The sequence below is a fragment of the Peromyscus maniculatus genome, chromosome 8 (genome assembly GCF_049852395.1).
Source record: "Peromyscus maniculatus bairdii isolate BWxNUB_F1_BW_parent chromosome 8, HU_Pman_BW_mat_3.1, whole genome shotgun sequence".
In the NCBI taxonomy this organism is placed as follows: Eukaryota; Metazoa; Chordata; class Mammalia; order Rodentia; family Cricetidae; genus Peromyscus; species Peromyscus maniculatus.
In genome coordinates this window covers 34,979,870-34,991,075 of record NC_134859.1, presented here as the reverse complement: position 1 = coordinate 34,991,075, position 11,206 = coordinate 34,979,870, and the positions used below count along the sequence as shown (strand labels likewise).

General features: G+C 46.6%; 1 protein-coding gene across 1 annotated transcript in view; it reads right to left on the bottom strand.

The window, feature by feature from the left end:
* Positions 1 to 3,415: 3,415 nt before the first annotated feature.
* Positions 3,416 to 11,206, bottom strand: part of Adamts2 (ADAM metallopeptidase with thrombospondin type 1 motif 2) — a 209,344-nt gene continuing 201,553 nt past the window's right edge. Inside the window, exon 22 of the mRNA XM_076578283.1 lies at positions 3,416 to 6,711. Coding sequence (XP_076434398.1) covers positions 6,251 to 6,711 — 461 coding nt within the window. The 3' untranslated portion in view covers positions 3,416 to 6,250. The remainder of the gene's footprint in view (positions 6,712 to 11,206) is intronic.

Genomic DNA, 11,206 nt, shown 5'->3' with positions numbered 1-11,206 from the left:
AGAATCCCCCTTTCTTATCCTCAGAGAATGTTTGTAATCAGTGGAAATGGTGGATTTGGCTCCCCTTTAAATGGAGTAAGCATGCTCTGCCATCTCTCCTACTGAATGCACCTAATACCCAGGCCAGCTGTTCAGATCCCCTGAAAAATAATGGCAAGCAGATTAATGAAGGAAACACATCTGAAGCAAAACATCTGGCATGCTGGGCATTTCTGTGGGGTACAGTGGTGGCTGAACAGGCCAGTCACATCTTTGAGCTCTCACCCTTCTCTCTGGCCAGAGGAACTGTGAGCCAGCTGTGGTCAGTAAGGTCTTCGTCACTTTATTTTCACTGTTTCTTTCTACTTGTGCTTGGATGTGGATGTGACATGAGACAGAGAAAAAACCCTAAAGCCTTGGATTTCTCGTCAGAAGGTCAGGAGGACAAGGGACTCTTGGGATAGAGTGTGTCAGAAAAAGGAGGCTCAGGAAAGTGATTTGTCCACAAAATCTTGGTGGCCCCATGATCCATGCGTACATTGGTCTCACTCTAGCTATGTAGTCCATTTGTATTAGCATTCTCCAGAGGCACAGACCAACAGAATGGAGTCTGTATTCAAAGGGAATCCATTAGATTGGCTTTCATGATAGAATTGGAGTAGTTCAGCAATAGTTGTTTCACACCAGGGAGGCTGAGAACCCAATAGTCCATGAAGCTGAGTGCCTCAGCCTCCCCAATCTAGCACCAAAGGCCTAGAGGGTTCCTAGAGAGCCACTGATCCTCACTGGAGAATCGCAGATGCTTTCAAGCTAGCTAAGCTAGTGTTGCTTATGCAGCATCACGAGATGTCTCAAACAAGATGGAAGGTGGAGACAGACACCTGAGGTTGTCCTCTGACCTCTGTATGCAGGCTGTGGCTTACACATGCACATGTGTCACCCCTCCCCAATCAGAAAAAAAAAAAACCCTTAATTTCTTTTGAGACTTCTTTGACCCATGCATAATTTAGAAGTGCATTGTTCAACCTCAAAGTATCAGAAGACATTCCGAGCTGATTTCTAATTTAGTTCCGTTTTTTTGTTTAAGAGTTTGTATTATTTCTATTTGTTATTTGCTGAGCTATGTTTTGAAGTTCAGAATGGCCTGTCATGGTAAGTATTTCATTGTCACTTTAAGAAGATGCATTCATTTATTCTCTTTGTCTCTCTCCCTCCCCCTCTCCTCGCCCTTTCTCTTGTTTTGGGTTTTGCATCTCTGCCGTCTTTGGACTCTGATAATCTTCCTGTAGAATCTCAGACTTGTAGTTGCTGAGACCTGGGCTCTGACGTAGGCATTCCTTTCCCTCCTCTCCCATCCAAGCTCTAAGCAGGCCTGACTCTGCTTGTCTTCCAAGATTAGATTAGATTGGCCATGTTCAGGATAGCATGGCTATATACTATCCTCTTCTTACCATAGAGAGGAGACTGGAAAGAGCTGGAACTATCTAATGATCATATTCTGATTAAAATGTTTCCAGTAACACCTTGCTCTTGGAGGCAAACTTTTGCTTCAGAGACCAAGCTGAGGCATATTTCAAAGTGCTAACCTTTTTCTTCTCTGCCAATAGCACAAGGAGATATTTTTTCCCCTCTGTCTTAGTTTCTCTTCCTATAACAACTTAGTGGAGAAAGGGTTTATTTTGGCTCACAGTTCAAGGGTTCTGTCCATCACAGCAGGGAAGTCAGGGGGCCAGGGGCCAGAAGCAGCTGGTCACGTGACATCCACACCCTGGAAGCAGACAGCAAAGGATGCCAATGCTCTGCTCACCCTTCATTTCATACAGTCCAGGACCCCAGCCCAGGTAATGGTGCTACTACTGTTAGGCTGGATCTTCCAACCTCAATTAAGCCAGTCAACATAATCCCTCAAAGGCATGGTTAGAAGCTAAATAATCTCACAGGTGTGTCTGGAGAAATGGGCATTAGGGGTAGGGGCAGCACATGACCAAAAAGAAGATAAGAAAGAGGAGAAAGAATCGAGAAGTCAAGACAAAGAGCACACAAGAAGGAGAGATGACCTTGGTGTCAATGAAGATTTTGATTGGAAAATGTTAGACTGATCTGAGTGTGGGAGCACACTCCTATAATTCCAGCACCTGAGGAATAGAGGCAGGTGGATTTCTATTAAGTTTGAGACAGCCTGTCTATATGATGTGCTCTGGAAGAGTCTCAGAACAAGGCCTGGAGAGATGACTCAGTGGTAAGAAGAATGCTTGATGCTCTTCCAGAGGACCAGAGTTTGGTTCCCAGCACCCAGGCCAGGGGGCTCACAACCACCTGTACCTCGGTCCAGGGTATCTGACGCCCTCTTCTGACATCTGCGAGAGGCCTTACACATGTGGTATTCACACACATAAATAAAAATAAATCTTTTTAAAACAGAAAGCTAGTGTTAGAAACTGTGTACACAGCTCACACAAATGCCTAGATGTGGGAAATCTAAAAGCAAAAGAATATGTGTCATTCTGTAACCTCCTACCACAGAAAGGTCACAAAGCCCCAACTTCAAGGGAAAAATCTCAAGTCATTTCCAGAAGCAAAATTGGTCACCTCATTGTTGGATGATGTCACCAAGAAGACAATATCAACTAGACATTTGCATGTGTCCCAAAGTGACCCTCAAAATAGTGAAGTGGCCTGTGATTTTATAAAAGAGGTAGAAATTGATAAAACTACAATCAGAAGTTATTAGGAGTTATCAAATTAATACAAGGGGATACTATGAAGCTAGAAATTATTAGAATAACAAATCAAGGCTTTTGAAATATGGGGGACATTCCTCATATTTGGCTCCCAACAGCTGACAACTACATATTCTTTTCACACACACCCCAAAGATTTTACACAAGTAGATACAGGAGTCTGCCCTTCAATTCCCTACCCCACTCCCCAATAATGGCTAGCACACAAGTGGATGAGAGCAAATATTTTCTAAGTGTAATGCTGCTTACAGGTTGGCTGCTGGCTGCCTAAATTTAGAAAATATACATGCAAGACTTTCAGTTAAATTTGAATTCCAGAAAAATTTCCATATATATATATTTTTTGTGTCTCTTATTTTATACTACAAAGTGTTCCTGTTTCTCTGGATTTCAAATTTAGCTCAATGGCTAGTATTTTCTCCTGGAAACCCTAATCATAGGAGAAAGGGTCACGATGATTGGGTAGGTAGGTGGGGCTCTTGGCTAAGCCATATCCCAAGGCAAGTTGGAAGAGGATGCTCCTTCTCCCCCATGAGGTGCTGACTTAAGCAGCCACAGCCAGTGCTCTTAGATGGCCCCCTGCCCCAGGAGCCTGGGGGCTCATTGCCAAGATTGGCTTGCCAATGTGACACATCTCTTCTGCCCAAGTTTAGGCTGGAGATGAGTGTAGTTGAGGTAACGAACCAACACGGTCATGATTTGCAAAACCACAGACACTTTAATAAGTTATGAAAGTAAGGAGTCAAGTTTTACTATACAGAACAAAGACGCATCAATGGCTGTTGTCAGATAAAATTTTGTGATTTAAGTTGAGCACCGTGTTTGGCTCCATTTGGCGGCTGCCTGTCACACAGGAGTAGAGGCAGAATATTACCTCGAACAAAGATATTGGTATTGAGCACCATTTATCTACTTAAAACAGACCCAAAAAGACAACTCTCAAAATACAAATGTGAGGCCTATATACGGTATTCCATGGGATTTTCTAAGGGCTTTCTTCAAATGTGGCCTGATTCTTCCTAAGAATAAAAAATGATTCCCAGGTGCCTCAGAAGTTTTTTTCTGTGTGATGTAGGATAGTCTGGGTGACAACATGGTGCTGGAAACTTCTAGAGGACACCTAATCTGCCTCCAGGACTACAAGAATGCCTCGGAAATAAGAGCTGCTTTGAAAACTCAGGGTAGTTTCTAAGTCCATTCTCCAAATAGTCCCATGCTCAGGAACTCGCAGCTTCCCTGAGCCCGGTGGACACGGTTTGTTCCTTGGGCAGAGGTGTGTGAGCACCACTAGCTCCAGAGAGACCTGGAGGCCCACGGCCCAAGACACCAAGGATGTCATGTGGGACCTCATCTCTCTCAGGGCATCTGTCTTGCTGGGGCTGTCCCACATGGGGCTTCTATATCACAACCATTAGAATGGGTAACTCAGCCATATCCTGGCTACTATTAGTCTAGAATGTTCCTTCTCATTCTACCAAAGACAGGAAATACTCAGTTCTTCAGCCTGTGAGTAAACCCAGCTGATCTGGATTCAATAATTGAGGGCCAGCCATGGGATTCATTCCCTGTTTACAAGGAGGCAGGGAAGCAAAACTGTTCTCAACCACATACTAGGAGAGATAGTCAAAGGACTTTTTTCCAATTTGGTTCTTTGGGAGCTGGGGCAGTGTAGGCGTATGTGTGGGATGTGGGGGCAAGGAATGGGTGTGTGGGGGGGTGTCTGACCAGCTTCTGGGAGGAAAGTTAAGCACTGTCTTAAACATTAGTCCAGCTGGTCTCTGTGCTCTGACTTCTTTCCCAGACCATCCACATAGACAACTCCCCCGCCACCCACACCCACACCCCCCCCCACACATTTATACAACATACTGAACACCTCGAAACTCAATGGAGGGTTAGCCACAATGGCATCGATTCAAGTCTCAGTATTCTTAACTCTGATTGGCAGGGCTGGGGGGTTATCAATAAGAAAGAATGATCTAAGATCTACGATGGGCGAGAACACAGAGCTTCTAGAACTTTCCTGCACACAAGAAGTCTCAGAATTATGGTTAGGCTAGACCCGGCTAGGGAGCTAATGTACCCTTGGCTCTTACCATATGGGATATTGGAGTGGCATGCTCACAAAGTGCCAGTGAATAGGAACCAAAGCTCACCACCCTCCTGTCACCCACCTACTGCCCTTTATTTTCCCCCATTCACAGCCGGCTCACCAAATGTCACTCTACCACAAACAAAGGCTATCTAAGCTTCTAAAGGAAAAAGACAAAGTGGGGCTTCCACCCCCACCTGATACTTCCTATTGCAGGCCATGTTGTCAGGTTCTAGTCCTTCTAAAGGTGGGAAATAGGCAAGGGCAAGGTCAGACTATAAGCAAAACCCATCCTCTGAACCTGAGGCCCCAGAGCCTGGCACCTCACCACCCAGGTGGCAATACTGGGATCCCAGGAAAGGGAGAATCCTGGGTCTTGGGCCACATGCTGGGTCATCCCAGGAGAGAGCATGCAGATTACATCCTTCCTCTCTGGGGCCTTGGCCCAGGCTGGCCAGAGCAGAATACTAGGGCTCTTCCACCAGAACCTGGGAGGCAGCAAGCAAGGCCAAGGTGAGTGGAAAGGAGAGAGATAAGTCCTTGCTGCCTTTGACCCAAGGCTTCTATTTGGAACTCATATCCCCCATTATAGGAGTCTCATCACTTTTCTTGAAAGAACTAGATGGGTGCACAACCCATGCTCAGCTGAGATCAAAACACTGCCCACCATGAGCACCAGATGCTGAAACTGTACCAGACAACTAGTTGACAATTAAAACAGAGACTAGAGGTTACAGCTAAAACTCAACCTAAAACTCCCAGGTCATCTCCTACTCCCACCCCTACAACTTGAAAAATTTTGAGTACAGGAAACCCAGATGTCTGCCTGGCCAGGCCAGGCTCGTAGGGAAGGAGCACACGCCACACTGGCAGCTACAGCTGGAGGCTACCAACAGCCCTAGGTGGGCGCTGCTCTCTGGTTGGTTAAGTCCTCTCTCTACTAGCTACCACACTAATCCAATCATCTACCTGGCCTCTGAGGTCATTTTGGCTCATGACCTCCACTTCAATGTACTCAACCTGACAATCAATCTCTTAAGGAAAACATCATGCCACTTAAAAGTCCCCAGTGGTCTCATGCCTTGGGCCGGGGACTGCTCATCACCAAGGAAATGAAGGTTCTCAACCACTGCTTAGTAAGTTTTTCTCTCTGGGAGTCATCCCTCTTGACATCCCAACATTGATAGAAACTAGGAAACTTTTCCACTCTAGACCTAAGACCACCACAAGATTTAGGTCATTCCTAGCCTGGGAAATACATGTTAGGCTGATTGTCACATGCACCCCCCCACCCCATATATATTCTTTTGTGCTATTTTCCAAACCTTTCTGGAAGCAGGAATTTTGGCTTTGTCTCCCACAACACAGGATTTGCCATCCCATGGAATATATCTATAAGCAAGGGGAAAAAGCTGTTGATGCGAATCTTTCCATTTTATTAGAACTTTCCGGCCTTCTCTTTTTTCTGCACTGCATTAATGAGCTCCTGGATCCTTTGGTTCCTCGTCCTTACATATGGGCTCGGCCGTCGCGGGATCAGGTTGGGAGACTGGACCTCTTCATCCACGCCATGGATCTTGTAGGGGACATCCACGGCATTGGTTTCTGGGTGATCCTCGGTGGCATTGAGGCTGGAGGCATTAAGGGGGACCTCCAAGGGAGGCCCTGGCGACGGCTGCCCCGGCGGAGCGACCGTGGGCCCCGGGAGCGTGGGCATGAACACCTCGATGTCGTTGTGCTTCCCGGGCGGAGGTTCCCCGCCTGCGTCCCCCGTGCTGCTGAGGTTGTGGGGTGGGTTGCAGGACTTGCAGCAGAGCTTGTTGTAGCTGGGGATGGAGCAGTAGCGAGACAAGACTTCCATCCTACAGAACATTGACTTGTCGCCTTGGCACTGGCCCTCTGAAAGAGAAGAGTGGGAGAGATAACCAAAGGACACGGGGAGGGGGACGTGTACCCACCGCCGCCGCGGAGTGCAGGTTGCCGGAGGAGGCGTGTGGCAGAGTCCAGAGGCAGCGCAGAGGCAGTGAGCTTGTGTGGAGAGTCAGTGGATTTGCAGGGTCCAAGACTCTGAGCAGGGCAGCATCCACAGACCCCCCCCCCCCCCCCCCCGCCTGGAGTGCTCACCTCCTGCCAGCAATCCCTAGCAGAATCTGCTCTTTCAGTGTGTCTCTAAGGTTGAGACAGAAATGAGACTTTCTGTTCTTAAGAGAGACTCCAAGTTCAACCTTAAGAACGGGACTTAACCGGATCTTCATGCTCCACATCTCAGTGGAACCTCAATGTAATTTGGTGGCAGGATTTGACTCTGTGGTAATGTACAAGTAGTAACTATAATGAAATTCAACCTAAAAGAACCAGCCCCTAAAGCTCAGCTCCCCCTCAGCTAGAGCCTCACTGTGTGCCACTGTCCTGAGCTGACCTCCCAAGGTGTTTCTGTCAGAGACTAAAGACGCAGACTTGTGCAGGTCTTTGGACACTTACCCAAACTTATCTGATATATCCTGTCGGGCCACTGCTCCATCCAGCCACGGCCCTGCTGCATTAAACTTTTCTGATGTATCAGGTATCTTATCACAGTGCTAGAAGCTGACTAACCCAACAGCCAGGCCAATTCAAGGATTATCTGTAGAAGTCAGGAAGCTATACAGGGCCATGGCCAGATCCATCCTTTTACCTGGCTTTATAAATAAAGTTTTATTGAGACATGGCCACATTTATTATCATTGGCCACTTTCCCACTGTAACAACAGTGGCATGGCTGTGACAGACTGGATGGGCTCCAATGCCAAAATATTTGTTGTCTGGCTCTTTGCAGAAAATGTTGCTTGACTCTGGGTCAAGGGTAGCCCTCGATTAGTGGTTGGCCAAAGGTAGTGTTCAGTTGATGGAGACAGCCCTAAGAGTTTGAATCCCCTTCTCAGGATGCTCCCCTTCCACTGGGCTTACCAGGTAGATTTCTCTGTCTGATTTCCTCTGACTGAACTACACAACGTCACTTTTGAAAAATTAAAACAAGCCAATGAGTGAATTTTTTTTTTTTAAAGAAAAGCAAAAACAAAAACAAATCATGGCTTAAGAGCTTGGTGTACCAATAACAACCAAGAAAAACATGTCAATCAGCCCTCTGTGCCTACAGGCTCTACATCCTTGGATCCAGTTAACCATGGACAGGACTTGGGAAGAATACTATATGAACCAGATTCCTTTGTGGTCATTATTCCAAAAAAACAACACAGTAAAACAACTATCTATAAAGTCCTTACATTGTATTGTGAATTATGTGGAACCTGGGGGTAATGCAAAGTGTTTGAGAGGATGCTGCACATATTATATGCAAATTCTAGACCATTTTATCTCAGGATGTAGCCATCTGCAAGATCAAGGGGTGCTTACAATCCTTATTGAAACTACACCAGTGGTTGTGTCTTTTTAAACAATATCGCTGACCAGACAGTTCTAGATAAAGGAGCTGTCAATTACACTTCCAGCCGGCTGAACTATGTCCTGAGGCTCTGGCTGGTGAAAGGTTGCCAAGATAATTTTGATTTTTATGATATTTTTTGATCTTCCATTCCATTCTCAGTGGCAACTAAATAGCAAGAACTCTTGGATTTTTTTTTTTTTTTTTTTTTTAAGATAGGACTTTACTATGTAGACCAGGCTGGCCTTGAACTCACAGAGATCTGCCTTCCTCTGCCTCCAAAGTGCTGGGATTAAAAGCATGCACCACCATGGGTGGCCAAAACAATTGGCTTCCAAGGAATGATGATAAACCATTGGGAATGTACATATTGTTCATAAAGTCACCTTAAAAGCTAAGCATGGCCAGTCCTGGTTAGCACTTGATGGGAGACATTGTCACCCGTGTGCCCCTCCCCCAGTGTGGTGGTATACGAATTCCATCTGGATTATTGATTGCTTCCTGTTAGTAGTTTTCTTGAATGCCTTTTAAAACTCATCACTTATTTTAGGAGAAAATCAATACTTGTGGAAGACAAATATCATAAGTAACCTCAAACATGAATACAGAGAAAAAGCAAAGTCAATTTTAAAATCGAGTTTAAATTCACCAATCTTTAGGGGGATAGTTCTGCACAGAAGTCAAAGTTAGAAAGTAAAGTGTAACAGATGTTGGGAAAGGCACAAAGCAAGAATTTCTCCCTGATGTCATAAAGGGTAAAGAGAAGCAGGAGGGATCACTTGGTGGGAGCAGACACATCACCGCAAATGAGTGGTGGGCTCATGAACCCATTTCATCATTCAAAACTCATGAAACTCATTCATAAAGTGAGTAGCACCTTCCCTTCCATCATGGGCCTCAGATGTCCCTGTGCAGGTAGCATCCTGGGCCATCAGGGGTACTAATATACAGTTTCCTTAGAGGGCAGCTAATCTTGACTCATCTCTGGAGAGATGGACTGAGGGATGCAGTGTTGTGGGACACAAGTATCCTCAGGACTCCCATTTCTCTTCAGCTATGATTCCTTTGATTAACAAGCAGAGCTGTGGGCAGGAGACCCAACCACAGCTCCTATGACATCTCTGGAGTCCAGAGCCTCAGCCTGGGCTGCCAATCCCATTTCTTAGACGCTGGGCTGTCTCCGATTGTCCTTTCTCAGTACCTCCTGACCTTTCCTACCGCTCCCTAGCACTGATGAACATGGGGCAGGAGTCCCACCCACGGGACAAGATAGACCTCAGGTGAGGAAGTCCCTGCTGAACCCTGACCCACGGCCTGGTCATTGTTAGTGGGTGAGAGGACACAGGCCCTGTGGCTATTGAGAGCAGAACTTAGGAGGTAGAGTCAGGCAGGGCTGTGCACATGTACACACACACACACACACACACACACACACACACACACACACACACAAAACCATTGCCCTGCTTTTCCAAGACCACACCCCTCCCCCATCTTGATAGGAACCTACTCTTTACCAACAGGCATCTCAAGGCAGGACAATGACCTGACAGGGGCTCAGGAGACATAACCTGTACCCCACATTTCTGCTCTGATTCCCAAGAAAAGAAGAAGCCAAGCCAGGCCAGCACCTAGGAGCAGAAAACCCAGACATCTCTGCAAAGGTCCTCGCTTAGCCCTGGCAGCGCCACACTCAAGGTGGAGCGCAACAGCCCTACCTTGAAAAATTCTTTGGTATGTGTGTTAGTGAAAGATGGACCCTAAACATCTATGTTGGGCAGGGGGTGGTGGGGTGGGGTGGGGGGCAATGAAGTCACTGGAACCAGAAACCAGGTGATTAACGCTACTGGATGGAGCCACATGACGCCTCAGTGTGGCCTGCCAGGAAGGTGACGAGAACAAGCCGCCAGCTGACCAAACCCAAGCTCCCAGTTGAACTGAACTTTTATTGAGTTTATTTGTGGGATGCATGACAAGAGGTCTTTCCATCATTAGTTAAGAATAAAAGGTCATTTTCACAGTCACTTTGGCACACACTAATGTCTCATGGAGAGAAAGCAAGAAAGAAGAAAAGAACAGAAAAGCAATGGCGACAACGAAACCTACGTAATACGTCATTAAGTACATACAAAATTACTAATAAAATATCCCTGATAAACCAAAGTGCGTACAGACAGGAGGCAAATGCCCAGGACCGTGTTGCACCGTCTGCAACCACACAGGTCACTCACACCGCCTCGTCAAAGTTGGAAGTTAACAGTCGTGAGAAGATTAATTTGCAGTTACACACCAATTATTTACATAACAGTAATTAGTGCCAAGGGGGAGAGGAGGAGGCTTGGCTGCGTGGTCCAGCAGGAATTAGTTATTAACAGATGAAGGCGACCGGGGCCAGGGGGCGCTGCTGGGACTGTCAGTTGGGAGTGCTACATTAGTCACGGCTAAGGACCCAGGTGTAAGGTCACCCTCTGGGTGTAAGGCCGCGCTGGGGGAGCTCCTTGTGGGAGTCTCCGCAAAACAGTCAGCGCCAACTGGCCAGGTGGGCATCAGAGGAGGACCCCCTTTTGTCGGAGATAGATGGAGTGCCCGCTGAGTCCCTTCACACACAGATGGTTCAGAGAGGGAGCGAGGCCATCTGGATTTAGAAACCTTACCCTTGGCAAAAGGTGGGCAAAAATGGGTGGGGGTCCCCCTAGATCTTCAGTGCCTGCCTCCTACCCGGATCACATCCCCCGTGTGAGGCTGGAGTTAGCAGCCAATTCTGTTAGCTTTCAACTTTAAGGCATCTTCTACATAGTGTTTCTAAGCAAAAAAGCAATAAAAATTGAGGTATTCTGTAGTTGTTCACACTGGTAGGTGAGGCACATCCACATCTGTCAGTCAGTCAGTCAATCAATCAATCTCACTTTCAATCCTCTGAACGGGTCATATGCACACGACAAGAAAAAGGCCATTGGAGCAAAAAGACAGAGA